This window comes from Alosa sapidissima, chromosome 14 (assembly GCF_018492685.1).
Source record: "Alosa sapidissima isolate fAloSap1 chromosome 14, fAloSap1.pri, whole genome shotgun sequence".
Lineage (NCBI taxonomy): Eukaryota > Metazoa > Chordata > Actinopteri > Clupeiformes > Clupeidae > Alosa > Alosa sapidissima.
In genome coordinates this window covers 31762547-31779949 of record NC_055970.1, presented here as the reverse complement: position 1 = coordinate 31779949, position 17403 = coordinate 31762547, and the positions used below count along the sequence as shown (strand labels likewise).

Here is a 17403-nt window from a genome sequence, read left to right as displayed (position 1 = left end):
GAAGGCATCGTGATACCTTTTTAGTATCGATACACCGTGCAACACTAAGTGTGGCATGGGGTCTTTAAGGCTTTTACCTCTAATAGGAGCGAGACAAGTTGTTGCCTTGCTCATGAAGGCTTACAAGAAGGTCATCGATTTTCTCTATGTTCTGATTGGCAGTCATGCTGTTTTGCATTGTGCCAGATTCAGAAATAGATTGGGTGAGCATTGGTTGGATCTGGCCCTCAGCCTCTCTCTGGTTCTGACCCGACTGGCTGATGGCGATGATCTGATCCGACAACGTGGTTCCAGCAGAATTCATCAATCCACCACAATCTGGGAGAGGAAATAAATTTGGAAAAAATTACACACTACAAATAATGGTTATTCACCATTACAGACAAAAAACGTTGACATGGAAAGCTGCATTTAACATTAACGTACTACAATAACATAGTTAGCCTTTTTCAAAATCTTGGTTCAAAATGTAAACTGTTTGTGTTGTTCAGGAACTATAAAAGGACAGAACTACTACTAGACCATGAGCAGAAATGTTTACCATTCTGCAGGTCAAACAGGAAGAGTCCAGGCTGCTGGGTCTGTCCAGGCCGGTTGAGGGTCCCATTCACTGCCGACTGGAACAGCGCTCCTGGCTGCTGCACGGGCGAAGAGGTGGTGGTCTGGAGCCCTGCTACTCCATTCTGAGAGGCAAACAGTGAAGCCTGGGGTAGCTCTTGGGACACATTAGACTGGGTCATGAAGAGTGTAACAGACTGCGCAGACCCTCCATTAGAGCTGGGGGTCAACTGCATGGGTTGCTGGTCTTGGAACATGCTGGGCTGGAGCGGCTTGTTCGCTTCCACAGACGTTTGGTTTTGGAATGACATGGGCTCCGACGAGTTTGGCCTGTTCACAGTCACCATGCTGGCTTGAGAGAAGGGAAGGCTGGGGTTGGGCTGCTCTGGGGATGGCATGGTATTGGTGTTCAGAGGGGACATCTGGGCCTGGTTCCCAAAAAGCAGGCTCGAGGCCTGCTCAGGATTGACAGAAGGCAGAGGGTTGCTGCAGAACAGCAGGCCAGTTTGCTGTGGCTGAGTCTGTGGAAGTTTGTTGGAGGGTGAGTGTGTGAGGTTCTGAAAGAGGTTTCCCTGTTGAGGGGTAGGCTGCGGAGGCTGTGGGCATTGCTGCTGGTCCATAGGGGTGCTTTGCTGCATGGCAGACATTTGGGCCTGATTCTGGAACACAGACGGAGTCTCCAGACTCTGTGTCTGCAGAGAGTTCAGGAAATTGAGCTGCTGTTGATGGCCTCCATTTACCGGCAGCGGACCGGACAGAGGATTCTGGGAGAGGAACATGCTCGTAGCAGAGGCCTGGGGTTCTGCTGGGAGAGTGGAGCCGTTCAGAGCTGACAGACTGTTCTGGAAAAGGGCTGCTTGGACCTGCTCCTGAGTAGGAGATGTCTTTGGGGTGTGAAAAAGTCCTCCCTGTGGGTCCTGGCTGTCAGACATGGGACTGGGGTTGTGGAACAGAGGTGGTGAGGCGTGGGAAGGAGTCTGCTGGAGGAAACTGGTCTGGATCGAGAGGAGGTCTTTGGCTTGCTGGAAGAGAGCTGCCTGTTGCTGTTGTTGCTGTTGTTGTTGCTGTTGTTGTTGCTGCTGTTGTTGGGATGACTGGAAGAGGGAGCCACTGTTCTGTACCATGGTCTGTGAAGGATTTTGGGACATTGGTATCTGCGGTGGAAACATCTGATGTTGAAGGTTCTCGAGGGCTTGCTGCTGCTGCTGCTGTTGTTGCTGCTGCTGCTGCTGCTGCTGAAGCTGTTGCTGTTGAAGTTGTTGTTGCTGAATCTGCTGCTGTTGAAGCTGCTGCTGTTGCTGTTGTTGAAGTTGTTGTTGTTGCTGTTGCTGTTGTTGTTGTTGCTGTTGTTGAAGCTGTTGCTGCTGCTGAATCTGCTGCTGTTGCTGAATCTGCTGCTGTTGCTGAATCTGCTGCTGTTGCTGCTGGATTTGTTGCTGCTGAATCTGCTGTTGCTGCTGAATTTGTTGCTGCTGCTGTTGCAGTTGTTGCTGCTGCAGCTGTTTCTGCTGCTGCTGTTTAGCCAGTGGATTCTCTGACTGCAGCGGAAGGCTGCAGTAACCCTTGGCTTGCAGCTGACGGACAGCTTGCTCCAGTTGTGCCACCTCATCCAGAGGTAGGAGCGGAAGCTGCTGGGTTTGCTGCTGGGAAGAATCGCCCAGCTGGGAGAGAGACACCACTGTGCTCACATTACTGTTAGACCTCTCCTGCTCCATACCCTGCATCATAAAAGGTCCCTGTGGGAGCATAGACTTCCCAGACACTGGGAAAGAACTAGCAGGTGCAATGTCCTGTTTCTGTATGGTGGTCAAGGCCTCTTTGCTGGCAAAAGCGGTACTTTGGCTCTGGTCCTGTTCACCCGGCTGGCAAGGCAGGGTGTTGGAGAAGGAGCCACTGTTTGTGGGGATACTGGAGGTCTGTTGAGTTGAGTTCATCACATCTTGGGTCTGCTGCAAAAAGAAACACACTATTAGGATACAAATAAAGAGCATACAGTGCACGTTGGTAAAATAAGGTTTAACGCATAAGTATAGGCACACAGACTTAACTTCATAAAGTTAAAGAGGTTCAAGACATACCTTGAAGACACTTGAAGACAAAGGGTTACTGGACACCTCCATTGGAGTAACATCTTCTCTTTTAACAAGAGGTATAACCGGGGATATTAAGGCACTATCCATAGCTGTTTGAAAAAGAAGATACAGAATATTTAAGATGTGGCATTATGGTCATTCAGCAGGAGCTAAAAACACAATTTTGGTGAATAAATGGGCCACCTTTCATCTGCTCATAGGAGCAGGGCTTCACTGGAGAGGACACTTCTTTCTTCACTGGTACCTCAATGTTAACTGGAAAACAAGCATCAACAAATTGAATTTCATATAAAATGTATACAAATAGAACCTTACATGATGGGTTTGTCCACAGGGAATTATACTGTAACACTGACCGGGTTCTGGAGTGTAAGTAAAGGCGTGTACATCATGAGAGCGGCCTGCGCTGGTCACCACAAAGATCCCAACAGATACAGGAGAGGATATACTGGGGTTTTGATAAGGGGGGACCTTTGCTATTACATGGTTCTAGATGGAAGGAGATGAGACAGTATTTCAGTATGAATTCAGCATATAAAAATACACATTTTATATGAAATAGACCAAGTTAATATGACTATATACTCCTTGATAAGAGTGTATCAAACGATGGTACAGTGAGATCGGACATAAGAGAAAGGCTTGGTGTTGGCATGGGTTAGAGCATGTAGGCTAGTACAAAAACTGGAGTAGGGTGTGTCTGGCCACGATGACACAATTCAATTCAGTTGGAGGGAAAGTCCACAAAATCCAATATAAGCCTAATTATATGATGCAAACTGAAAAAGAGGTACAGGCAACGCATTGAAACTGCAGTATGTTATCTTTAAGAATAAATAACGGCATCAAGATCTACCTGATGAAATAGTTCCATGTCGATTTCCGCCTCTGTTTTCCATGACTTCTCATCTGTGGATGAATGATGAGAACAAAAAAAAACCTGCCATGAAAGTTTGGTAATTTCTGATGCTTCTTTTCAGAGTTCACCTCGTCTTGGGCTTGGAATCTTGGACTATGGATCTGTGTAGAATGACATACCTCCTATGTTCTCCTGAAACATGACTTTGGTGCCCTTGAGAAAGTTCTTCCCGATGATGAAGACTTCCTCTCCACCATTTACAGAGCAGCTGTGGAGACTCTTCTTCAAAATCTCCGGCAAACCAGCAGGCTGGGCTGTCATCACAAACAAAGAGTTGACACAGTGGACACAGAGATGTACGTACAGCAGGAATGATAACTGTAATGGTAATGGCAAAAAAATATTCTCAAATTAAGCTTTGGGGCCACCAAATATAGCCATATATTAATTACCACAGTCAGTCAGACAAGTCCGCTACAAGGAATACACAAGTAAGTGCTTGTCTTTTGTCTGGAATTTCAATCAGGGATTTTGAAAAGGACAATTCAGCAAAGGGTATGAAATCTGGAAGCTTCTTTCCTTTTCATTGCACAATTATCTTGTGGTGAGAGAAAAGAATAACTCTAGAAGAACACACTTTTCTCACGTCTCAGTACCAGAGAGGCTGATTTAAAAGGGACCGCAAACTTTCATTGGCTGCTCATAACTCTGCCTCACTGGAGGGGGTAGGTGTGGGGGTGGATAACGTTCTGACCACAGGTGCCCCTACTCAGATTGCACTCCCAATCCATATAAACAAAGGGAACCCTCGCCTCTCTCCTGTTTCAAGCACAGACCTCTGAGATAAACCACAAAAAAGACAGGCTTTCTTCAGCCCATCAGCCATCCAGTTTTTACTGTTGAGCGCCCTCACCACACCCCATAAGGCCCAAGACTACAGTACATCTTAAACTTTATGGATCCCCTCTATCGCAGAAACATAGACAAAGACAGCTGAAGGATGGCTATAAAGGCAAAGTAAACAGAAAGATAAATAAAAATAATGTATACTATAAGTAGGAACCGCAATTGTACATAGCAAGTGGAAAACTTCTAATTTACAGTGACAACCTAAGTGCCATTTTGAAAATCCAACAGCAGGCTCAGAGGAAAAAAAATCTAATTCCCTGTGTCGCTTCCCCTCCCGCTGTCCAGCACTCATGATATAAATGAGCATTATCCCTCTGCCTTAATCCCCCCTCTCCTATGCGGTGACAGGCGAGCCAGCTGGGTTCCTAGAAGACTGCTGCTGGCAGGCGAAGGCTATGAATAACCCAGGGTCACTCACTGCACAGGATGGGCGAGGAGGGTGTCTGTAACGTGAGCACCGAGCCGTCCGCCCGTGGGATGTTCACCCGAAACACCAGCCTGGCCCGGGTGCTCTTCTTCTTGGAGCCGGCCACCCCGATGCGAGCCTCCACGTCTGCATTGCGCAGTTTCAGGATCCCGACACAGTCCACCCTGTAGAGATAGCAGTCTGTGAGTGGAGGACTACGAAGAGCCTCTATTGGGTGCTGTGTTTTAATCATCGTTAAGTGGACTTTTAACACACACACACACACAATACTAATTTTAGGTTCTGGGTTTAAGCTTCTTAGCGCATTCTCTCTCCAGAGGTTTAAGCACTGTTTGATGGCTCTTAAACCATACGTTTGTCATTGCCTAGGCTTCCACCAATATGTATTATATGGTTCTAATATAATTTACAAAAACATAATTTATCATTGTTGATGCCTTTCTTCAAATAAACTGTATGGGAGCCCTATAAATTAAGGATATACAAATGGAGTTAAATTAGACTAAAAAAAAAAAAAACATTTCATTTTGTGACAATTTTTTCTACCTATTGTGTGAAATGCAAATATACATTACTGTGACATACGCCAAAGTCATGTTGTTGCTTGGCTCAAGGGATACTTCAATGACGGTGGTGCCATCAATGTCTACTTCCCTGCAAGCTGTGGTGTTACGGCCAGTTACCCGACAAGCCTGGTAAAACCCGTGGGGCTTGACTCTTCCCACATCATTACCCACAAACACCTGCAGAACCACTAGATCATTCAGACCTTCCAGCTGAGAAGAAAACAGAGTAAGATGGCATTTTAAGCTATATGAATACCGATGTATTTGCATAATCCTTTTTAGTCTTTTCACTCTTAAATGGGCTATGGGACAGAGCTAAAGAAGACATAGTTATAAACATAGCTATGTCCTTAGTCTGTCACTTTCTGGAATTTCATTATCTGGTGGATTGCTCTTATGGTAAAATGTGGTAATACTGTTGAAATGAAGTGTTACAAATATCTTTCCCCATTCATTTGTGTTTTCACACCAGAGCTTCCTTTTAAAGTGGTTTTTAGGCTAAAACAGAAATGGTTTTGAAATGTGACAAGAAGTATCGGGCCAATCTGTAACTGGAGCCAGGAATGCAGTACGGTTTAGCGATACAATCATAGATGTTGATAGAGAAAACAATAGGGTTTCTCCTTATTTTATCAGGTTGAGAGATCTCGAACAGGCTCATTGAAATATGAACTTTTTTTATATGTGGAAGAAAGAGGACTGCTGTATGAGTTCAGTTGCATCAAGTTTTAAAACAAGTCTGAACTGGGCCCAAAGCCACCTCTGACAGTTTTCTCAGTGAGACACTGTTGTGCAATACCCATGGCTGATTTAATGGCAGCTTTTCAAATAAGACAAGATAAGTGTAGAACTGACTGACATATAACAGTATTATATATGTGCACATTATGTACATGTGTGTATGGTGTATGTAGGTGTGCGTATGGTGTATGGTGTAGGTACAGGTGTGTGTGTATATATGTGTGTGTGTGTGTGTGTGTGTCGTGTGTTTTTGATTTGGACAGAATCATATGTGTGTGTTTAGTAATTTACCACACCTTGACAGTGGGGAAACCCTGTTGGGTGCGGTCTTTGACGGACCCTCGGCTGCCTTCAGTAAGGTAGCGGGCTCTGTGCTGCGTCTCCGGCTGCACAAGGATCTTCAGCTCCTTGCCCTCGCTCTTCTGAGGGAACTGCCCACAGAGAATGCCTCCTTTTGGACCAGGCCCCTGTGGTCCGTCTGTGGAACTGAAATGGAGAATTCTACTGATCAGGTTCTCTCAAAAGCTGTAGCTATAGAATAGATGCAAAACCACTGTTGAAGTCAATGACAAAAACTGCTCCGTTACAGCACCCCGTTTCCTGTCCGAAAGCAGGTAAAATACCCATAATTCTCACTGGGGTATCGGGCAAAGGAGAGAAAAAAAGTGCTGTTTGTGTAACTGCTTTCACAATGACATCATATTAGTCACATGTAAATCTTCTACATCTTCAGCGTAAGATATGACAGGATTTCAGAGGTCAGTTTTTCATAGCAATCAGCCAACTAATTACATGCGAAAGTGTGTATGTGACAGAGAGATACAGTCAGTCAGTGTCTCCAGTGAGTAGGAAGCGGTCTCGCTCCAAGCCTGGCCTAGGGGAGAGGGATCTGTGTGTGTGGGACTCCAGAACTATGTGAAGCTTGTGTTCATTTATCTAAGGAAGGGAAGGACGGGCCCCACTTCTGGCAACACACTTCCTCTGAGTGGGAAAGGCCTTGGCAGGACTTGGAGCTCATCCATTACGAGAGTTACAGCCAGGCTGGGCCCCCAACGCCCCACCTACACCCCCAAGGCCCCCACACACCACATGCACTTATGCGGAGACATTAACATTAACTTTGGGAGGGAGACGGATCAGGTCCATCTACTGCAATTTAAAAAGTATGCTTGGGCTGCATTCAACAGAGCAAACACACAGAAGGAGTGAAAGGTCCTGCTCAGACACGTTACTACTACTCAGATATATTTAAAATATATATTATTCTGTTGCCCTTACTGATCAAATGCTCCCATTATTATATGATCTATAATATGATATACGGTGCCTACTAAACTTCTCCAAACTGACTTGTTGTTATAGTGATTTAACAACCAAATAAGTTGCCTCCAGATTCACATGTACCTAGCCCCACCCTGCCTTGGATCTCTGTGTTAATTTATAAACAAGGAGAAACTCTACAGTGTCAGGTTTCCTGTTCAAACATGTTAGCTGCCTTTCACTAGCCACAGTTCAGTGGATCAGTTTATGCATCTGAAAGCTCAACAAATTAAACACCCACACGGGTTCAGAGCTTTTACCAAACTATATACTGCAGCAGTGCAGAATCATTCCAAGTAAGTTTCCGCAATATGAAACTAAATGAAAAAAGATATAGGTTTCTTCATAGCCTACAGTAGTTCTACCAGGCCTGGAGAGACTCTGGACAGAGCTGTTTTACAACATGATGAGAGGTTCATTATGTTACAGAGCCAACTATAGACTAGCTGAAGCAACATCAGCTTCATCTGGTTAAAGGGGCTAATGTGTATTATTCTGTAGGATTTGAATGGTCTTGAACACACTATATTTGCACACTCTCATTGTCTTGCTTTGTATTTGATATAGAGCCACTTGACATCGTACTACAAGACAGACTGTCCAGAACTGGGACCCTTACCTTCCTTTGGTGCCGGCCTTGCTGTCCGGGCCCAGCTGGGAGAGTACAAAGTGTGGTGCTTTGGCACTGTCGGCATCAAACATGTCCATGCTGGTCTCCTGCTGCGAGATGGGCTTTGGTCCGGGCCTCTGGCGTGGTGTGCGCTTGCGGGCCTTGCGCGGCACCTCTGTGTTGTCGTTGTAGGAGCTGGAGCTGATGATGCTGAAGTTAGACACAGAGTTATCTGTCCAGATGCTGTTGCTCTGCTCCGAGTCCAGCGACAGCTCGTCTTGACAGGACATGCGGCTGTCATCAAAGAGGTCCTCTGGCGGGGGCGAGATGTTCAACACAGAGCGCTTGGATGGAGTCATCTGGTGATGCGGCTGGGTCTGCTGGGCAGCCATTCCTCCTCCTCCTCCACCACCACATCCTCCTCCTCCTCCTCCTCCTTTCTTTCCCATGGACCTGGTGGTGCTGCTGCTTCCACACAGTTTGCCCTCTGCATCCAACAGCTCAGACAACCCCCGACTACTTACTTCTCCTGGAGTGCAGGTGCTGGATGCGGGTGGCCGCACAGTGGCTGAGGTAGAGGAGTGCGTCTTAGAGCTGGAAGAGGTGGGAAAAGCACTGCAGGGACTTCCCATGGTCAGAGGAGAGGAGGTGGATGAAGCATCTGCAGTGTGCACAATTAGACAGTGAATAAAGGCCTCTACACATATGCTGGCTAGCAGTCCCATTCAAGCAGCGAAATGTGAGCAACGACTGCTTTTTTTTAAACAAAAATTTCATCCCAATTATAATTTGATATTTGTTTTTTGTTTTAATGCATCATGGTGTGAGTGTGTGGCTGAGTGTAATGTGTGCAACTTGGAAAAAAAAGTGATAAAGGTTGTTTCATTCATAAAATGTTAAAATGCTAAAAAGAAGGCATAAAGAAAAATTACGAGGAGGAGCAAGCATTAATTTGGGAATGCATATTTGTTAAAATAAGCAAAACTAATATTTGTTAGCCATTGTATATGTTTTTCATTTGTGTTTTAAATGTTTTATAATTGATACGGTAAACTTTTAGGCAGTGTGTAAAATCATTATATGTATATTTACACTAAAAATGTCCAGCTATTTCACTTTAAGTAAAATGGTACACTACGAATCTTCATCCCTGTCATGTGTAAGATGATGCATGCCAATTGGTTCTTTTTCTTATAGTGGTTCAAACAATTTGGTGGTTGGGACTGAGCGTAGCCACTTAGAACAGAATAAACCAGCTTCTGACCTATGAAGCAGAGACCTGCAGACCATTTTATATGCAGACACTCCCTGCTTCAGAGGGAACTTCCTGGAATAAAAACGAGACAACGAATGAGCAATAAAAGCTGACCACCATAAAAAATATGTTGAAATAAAGTATTCAGATGATTTTTTTTTTGTGAAAATGGAACTTTTTTCAAGAGACCTGCTCAACCATCTGCTTTTTTGTGCCCCAAAACTGTTTCTGCAGTATGATGTGAATACTCAAGCAAAGGCTACATTTTGAAAGCATTCCCATCATCAAGGAATTTGAAATGTCAGGAACACTGAGTAATCATGCAGGTAGGACAAAAATGGGATCATACATGAAAGACAAATACAGACTACATTTTGATTGTAATTAGTTACTTTTTTGGCAAAGAATGATGATTTAGATTATGGTTTTTGATATGATGAGAGTGATCAGAAAGGACAAATTAGTAAGAAGTTATCAGAAGTATCACATTCAGATATCACATATCAAACCTCACATTCACTTCTGTGCAGTAGAAACAAATTAAGGTTGGTTGTATTGAACCAATATAATCACACAGCTCAGCTACATGAACACAGTTGCATGTCTGCAAGTTATGGGATGGATATTGCATACACTTTTTTCACCTTAGCAGGCAAAGTACATAAAAAGAGTGTATTGCCAGGGAAACAAAATGTTCATCCTCATACGGCAGTACATATGGGCCACATTTCCACTGCAGTTTTATTGAGTACAGGAAAAGTGTAGCTCAAAAGAGCACAAACATACTTATCTGAGTCCACCAACATTTGAATGAATGTTTGGGCAAAGGTATGACAGGACATTTCGACATCAGACAGCAGGGTTTATAATACAACCACCTAAACATATTTCCAGCCAAACTGTCGCTACTCACATCACATCAAGTAATGCTTAACTGCCTTTTAACAGTAAAAGGAAAGAGCAGTAAAAGGATTGTCTGCAGGCCTACATAAGGGCCAGGCATTTGTGATTTTGATATGTACACTACTAATTTCTGTGAGATGACCTGTCTGGATTGTGATTTTGAGTCTTACAGACTGCTTGCTGGAGGTTAGGAGTTAGGTGTTTGGAATTCACTAAGAAAACAGCTATTCAGGTTTAGGAATCACCCAGGTATAAATTCAAATCTTCTTGTTTATGGTGCCCTCTGAAATACCAGTTTTGATTTACACTTCCAAATGGTCAAATATGTGGGACTAATGTCTTGATGCAACAATAGGTCACTATTGAATCACTGTAATACTGCAGTGTCTTTTAAATAATACACAAGCAAATCAAGGCATTCCTGATGGCTAGGGTTAGTGGCAGCTAGAACCGACTTTGTTTTTAGTTTGTTAAACTTTTCAGTTGCGGTAAACAAATCACCAAAGCAACATTAGCCCATCTGAATAATCCACCAGAATGTAATGCTGCAGCTTGTGTGGACTTACTGGTAGAAAGACAGCAGAGATCAGAGAAATGTTCCTGGACCACAAATTTTAAGAGCGAGTGAAATAACTGATGTCGGGGAGAGTATGAAGGAGTGAGTGAGGTCTTGTGGCATCTACCTGGAAGTCTGCGATGCAATTTAGGTATCTACCTGAATCGTGGCAATAAGGCTGGCCTTGTTAGAATATTTGACAGTTGGACATCTACTCATTTGATGTCTTCCAAATAAAATTGGAATAACATTGTCTCAATTGTTCCATTCTTTTTGTGCCAATAACAGATGTTATGGAGTGAATCAGGTTTGTGTCAGGTTATACATTTCCATATTTTTATTTAAAAAGATTATAGAAATGATTGGTACAAAGCTTGAGTTGCTGGTAAAATAATTTTACCACACAGCATACCAGCCACTGTGGCTGGAAAACAAAACATTTTCTTCAAAGAATGGATGAAGGCTATTGAGTCAAATGACAAACAGATCTGACCATCACACAACTAGTCACTGGTTATAAGGCTAGAAACGCCAGAGAGCTCCCAGCAGACAGTAGAAGGCCAGTCTTTAATTTGCCCAACCACACCAGAACATGTAAAAAATATTCTGGGAAAATGTCATGTGAACTGAGACCAAAGGACAGCTCTCTGGTGAGGCAGGTCATGCCAAAGTTCACACAAAACGTGTTCACATGAAATAATGTCCTCAAAAAGCAAACTTCCTGACATAGGGAAATTTTAAACGCCTCATGGTCTTTGAGCCGGTATCTGTGAAGGCAGCATTTAAGTCATTTGCCAAAATCATTGGGATAACCGCTTATGCAGAGATCCAAGAAGAGTGAAAAATCACTATAGAACCTGCTTAATTAGTCCTCTTAACATTGAACACTGTGCCAAATATTATTTTTTTTAAAAATGTAAAAATGTTTCCGGGTGACAATATTTTTGGTCACGACTGTAACTTGAAATATTCAGCAGACATCAGACACAAGACAGTGGTAAAAACAAGATGCAACGTACAAAAGAAAGCAACACCACACATTTGACCACCGAAATTCAGAATGTCTGATGCAAAAGAATGCTTTCAAACAGTGCAGCTCTTTGCTGGTATCCACATCTCTTCACGTCTAGGAGGACATTTGGAAACCCATCAACTATAGAGACCCTGTACCTTTAAGATGCTTTAAAACAAATAAAACAGAAAGCAGAAAAGGCTCCCTCACAAGCAAGCAATCCAAATTTGGCCAATTACAATAATTCCAGAGTCGAGCGACATGATCCACACAAAGCAAATACATAGACAACAGAAGAATATGTTAATATAAAATGTTCACATAGAAACTGACTAACATAAGGATCGCTCAAACATTCCAACATGACTATGAGAAACTCGTACAAACATACACTCTAGCACACACATGCGTCTTAAAGGCACAGTGAATTCATTGAGGGCAGTGAATTATCAACTAAATGTCTCTCAACTAAACCTCAACTACAAGAGCATATAAGCCAAACGGTCCATAAGTGGATTGCGGAAACCCACATACCCACTGACGTTGGACACTACTCTTTAAAACAAGGCAAATTTCATGACACTGGAGTTATCAAAAGTGGACAATAAATTAGCTTGTTCCCCTTTCACCCTTAGTATAACCGACACAAGTAAGTTCCATTTTCACACATTGCAGAGAGACCATTAACCAATATTAAATAAATCAAAAGATTTTAAAGCAACAGGTATAACTCTAGACTGAGGAAAATCAAGCATTAGTTAAATGAATGAATTTATCAAAAGTACTTCATAAGAATGTATTTTCTTTATGTTAAGGAGTAAAATGCCAGACAATGTTAAACCATGCAAAAAAGTGCAGCATAAAACACCATTAAGACCAAATGATTGGAACCACAGTGATGGATTTGCAGCTACTTTAAGATGATTATAACAACTCCTCCCGTGTAATATCATGCATTCTACATGAGTTACCCTCCTATTCTTTATTTAACATTCTTAATTTTTAGCAAAAGTCATTCTGAAAAGAAAGCAATTGTGTCATATAGGCATCTTCAACTACGAAATACAAGATCAACTTCGGGATATATAAAAAAGGTATGGATCATAACAGTATTATGCCTAGTGGAACACACTTCATACCAGAGTTTTAATTTTTGTTTTGATATACAACACTAAAGATCGGGCATGTTATGTCATCTGAAGCCTTTGGTTCAGCCTGCCGACATGCTTTAATAAAAAGGGACGTCACCTTTGCCTCCCCAATAGGCTGCCCCAACAGAAACTGAAGCCTCAATTCAATTGATCATCATGCTCACTCATCAGTAGGTCTACCTCTGACATATACTGTAGGTGACAACTAACATGTTAAGAAATTATATATAGTATTTTGAAATAGACTCTGTGTTGTTTATCTGATAACCCTGAGAAATGTGGCACTTTGGTCGTTAATGTTGACCGATCTCTTGCTTAACTGATTCCTCCATGCTAACTGGGCACAGGGAGGTGTGGCGCCTCTAACAGAGGGACTATTTATATTGACTTACATTGCCGAAATTTGAGAGCTTTCTTAAATCAGAAACATGAGCAATGTTTTTGTATTAAGACAGCAAATAATGAAATGCATTGGTATTCAATATTCAAACTAGATGCAGTTAACAAAAGACTGATTATTTTGTTGATCTAGTTCTAACAGCATTTGCTGTCATGGAAGAATTCTAACAAATTACTAAATTAAATGTACTACCAGTAAATACTTACTACCTGTTGATCAAGCATAGTATTTTAGTACATTGTGCGTATTTGAAGTTTGCTTTGTAAAAATGTATTTAAAGCGTTATCTTATCATACTGAAAGTAGCTGCAAAAGAACAGCCCAGTTTCTCCAAGGTACTGAAGACATTCAAATGTCTGAGGTACTTAGAAGGTCCCAGCAGATGGAAGCAATGGGATGGTTGGTCATATGATCTTTGACTGTATCAAGGAGACAAAAACACCAAACAGATCTCACAGAGTCAAGACCAAGGAAAAATCAATCGGCCTCTACAGACATCAGAATCACGCTATTTAATATTCTCCTTTGGAAGAGGAGTCAGAATAAAAATTTCCCATGACTCATACAACCGACAAGCCCTTGCCTCCACCTATGTGACCATGGTAGCAGCCAAAATGCTGCACTCTTGCCCTCGACAACCACACTGTGACGAACAGAATTTGTCACTACAAAAAAAGTAAAAGAGGTACACTAAAAGTGCATTCAGACACAATCTGAAATACATGAAAAACAAAACAAAACAATAGTAAAAAAAGTCTAAAAGACAGACAGACCGACCTAGGTGGCACCCTGGTTGAGATTTGATGGGTTAAGTGCCCCTGGGACTAAGTGTCTTCATTACTGACACATTCTCACAAAACCCATTCGGATGTCTGCGGAGCCCAGCTAAAATGCAAGTTAGGTTTATTAATGGAAAAAAACATCCATAGATCCCAAACAAAAAAGTACAACATTATGTGTATTCACACAGCCTTGCAGTCACAAATAAAAACAAGCACATATCCTGGTAAGTGCTTGGACACCACTCTTTGAATGCAAGGCTACTTGAAGCCTAGTGTGTAATAAGGTTTTCTGCAAGCACTGGTTTAAAAGACAGCCATGTGTGCCACGCATGCAGTTAGCTTTCTCTGAACTCTCTGATATGTCGCCAAATGAAAACATGGTCAGGTTTCTGAACAGGAGTCATAATCATTCATTATAAATGCAACACCTCGGTTTAATTAACCCTTATTATCTCAACCCCCCCCCCACCACACCCACCCCCTTCTATTTTTCAAAACTCTCTGGATGAACTGAAAGGCAAGGAAGAAAGTTGACGTCATACATCAATGATTCAGGCTCAACTTAGACAGACATTCAAACAAGGGAAACAAATAACAGACAATGGCATAAAAAACAACAGTTTAACAAAAAAGGGAGCTTCTTTGAAAAAACATATTGGGGTATAAATTAGGAGCCATTTAAAACATTTTACATGAAGTCACCCCCAAAGCCTTCCCTGTAGCACTATTGACTTTAGCCATTTCCCAAAGACAGGCAGGGAAGAGAAGAGGGGAGTGCAAGCTCTGAAGGCTGAGTGTTAGTAGCAAGGGGGTGAGGTCAAGAGAGCTCGAAAGGGGGAAGCCGGGTCAAGCTACAGTTCAACACAGGGACTCTAGCAGTGACTGTGTCATGGCAGGCAAAGCTATGAATAGCAGTTTTCAGTAGCAGGCAAGAAGTAGAGGTGGTCGACATGTCAAGTGCATGGTCTCTCTCTCACACTCTCTCTTTTCTTTTGTGTCTTTTTGATGCTTAGCATAGGTAGCATAGCATAGCGCTGAGGCAGTGACTGAGGCAGCAGCTTCATGTATGGGCTCCCCCTTACACACCAGTAGGCTGTGTAGGGCATTATGGGAAGGGGCACAAAGGGAAAAAAAGAAGTGGGCGAGCGTAAGACTGGAATAACAACAACAACAACAAGTGTGTGAGTAAATAGCCTGAGCGACAGGCTAAATTCATAGGTGTGACTCCAGAGAGAGTAACAACAACAAAAAGAAAATAAACGGGGGATAGGAGGGGAAGATGCCCCTTCACTTGCCCACTCTCGCCTCCAGTCCCCTTCCCAACACCTAATCTGGGTGCTGATGCGAGTTTGCTTTACAAACTGCCCTCTTCAGTGAGCAGACAACATTTACAGCCACTTTATACAGCAGCTGTCACACCACAAGGCTCACTGAATAAAACAAGCCCTTGATTCAAGGATCTGAGTCATTTTGAATATATATGTATATATATTAAAATAGGATATTGAATTAAAAAAGAAGAGAAAACAGCCAGAAGATGTAAGGCCAATTTGCAGTGAAACCTACAGTCCCGAATTAAGATTCATTTAAGCTTAGAAATACTTCACCTTCCTCCAGCTACAGCAAGCAAGTCCTGCCTCGTCACAGGGATGCATTGGCTGCAGTTAGGTACTGATGTCCAAAGGCAACAGACTCCTGGTTTATTCAAACTCACCCTAAACCTGGGTACTATGATAAAGGGGCAGAGTAAAAGACACTAAAGTGAATCGCATTTTGAATGTTCAAATACAAATTTTTGAACTGAAAGGTTGGTGCTGGAGAAATCTTCCTTTTGCCTTTAAAGTCCTCCTTGGCCCGTCAAGAAGAGTTTAAAAAGATTTTAAGTAGCCTAACTGACTGCTGTTTTCCGCCACCATCTTGCATTTTTGTTATTCAACACCAAGTGCTTGATTAAGCTGTAAACAAAATGCTTAATTGGTTGAAAAAAAGCACAAACACATGAACAGGAAGTGATGTCCACCTTTCCTCATTTTTGGCATCACTGATTCGATGGCAAACAATGATTATTGTGAGCAGTACCGAGATGGTTTTGTACCTGGAAAGTATTGGTTTCAGTCTGGAACAAATATTTCCCTAAACATGTTTAGTGAGACATTTGGAAACATGATAGCCAATTGAAATTTGGGGGAAGTTGCTCTAACTTCCCTTTCTGGATTGAAAGGGTAGCCAATGCTTTGTCTCGTTTTGAAGTTTTAAGATACAAGACGATTCAAGTTTATGTTTTTATCCCCAAACAAACTGTACTTGGGGAGTACTTCAGCAGCCAAGATAAATGGACTTGATTTTTCAAATGGAGCAGAGATGTCTCCTTTCAAGTAATTATTTGACATGTAAAATCTAATGTAGTTTCCTTTGACTCCAACTGCAAGGCACAGTGTACCCAGCAGGGGCGAGACAGTAGGACTTTTAAGCTTATTCTGAAATTGCATGCAGCTACAATGGCATTGATTTAGCTTTATTCTCTAAAATTTCTAAAATTCTAAAAAAACTTCTAAAATGTGCAAAAAACCTATGTTTTTTACACAGTAAACTAAGTTTATAGGATTGCATTAATTTGTGCATGTAGATAATTATGAAAATAACTGTATTTATTAGTATATATTAGTATATATACAGTGCATTCACTCTTAAGCCATTAAGCCTGCTTGTTCAGACTTTGGTAAGGCACACTAACTATAGCTTGGTAATTCCTAGGTCCTATCCACCAAATATAAACAAAGATAGACCTGAGAGAGGTCAGGTCAGGAAGGCTGTTTTGTCATCAGACATTTCACATGTTTCTCCTGGGGAAAACAGAGAGGCTAAAAACACCAATTATTATTGAACACACATAGCCAACACACAAATGTGAAGATGTCTTTCTTCCCAAAAAAGTTGGTCTAGAGGGTGTGGCTTATTTGCTGTTTGCCCGAGTGCCCAAAAAGGGAGAGAGGGAACTTAGGCCTCGTAACTCCGGTCTTCAGCACTCCAGGCCTGTTTGTGTGTGTGTGTGTGTGTGTGTGATATCTGCAATTCTAAATGTCATCTTCTCTCACATTAAGCCCCCAATATCAATCCAAGATGAACCCTGCCTGCTCATAAAGTAAGTCTAGGTTCCCCAGTGCCAACACTTGCATTGCATGCTGCCTAGGCCTGTGTGGCATGGCCTAGGCCATGTCTTGCAGGTAGCCTAAAGAAGCGTGGCCATCAGGCTGACAGGAAG

At 42.4% G+C, this 17403-nt stretch overlaps 1 protein-coding gene across 12 annotated transcripts in view; it reads right to left on the bottom strand.

The window, feature by feature from the left end:
- nfat5b (nuclear factor of activated T cells 5b) overlaps nucleotides 1–17403 on the bottom strand; it is a 45463-nt gene that overhangs the window by 6568 nt on the left and 21492 nt on the right. For 4 of the 12 annotated variants that reach the window (XM_042062301.1, XM_042062305.1, XM_042062304.1 and 1 more), the window contains exons 3-13: nucleotides 8093–8744; nucleotides 6450–6639; nucleotides 5432–5622; nucleotides 4838–5010; nucleotides 3690–3824; nucleotides 3508–3560; nucleotides 3008–3140; nucleotides 2835–2906; nucleotides 2637–2740; nucleotides 542–2507; nucleotides 78–318 (exon numbers count right to left, since the gene is read on the bottom strand). In XM_042062301.1, the coding sequence (XP_041918235.1) occupies nucleotides 80–318; nucleotides 542–2507; nucleotides 2637–2740; nucleotides 2835–2906; nucleotides 3008–3140; nucleotides 3508–3560; nucleotides 3690–3824; nucleotides 4838–5010; nucleotides 5432–5622; nucleotides 6450–6639; nucleotides 8093–8744 (3908 nt within the window). In that variant the 3' untranslated portion in view covers nucleotides 78–79. Of the gene's footprint in view, nucleotides 1–77; nucleotides 319–541; nucleotides 2508–2636; nucleotides 2741–2834; nucleotides 2907–3007; nucleotides 3141–3507; nucleotides 3561–3689; nucleotides 3825–4837; nucleotides 5011–5431; nucleotides 5623–6449; nucleotides 6640–8092; nucleotides 17367–17403 lie in introns of those variants that run through there. The other 8 variants (XM_042062309.1, XM_042062310.1, XM_042062312.1 and 5 more) reach the window with 8 other exon arrangements.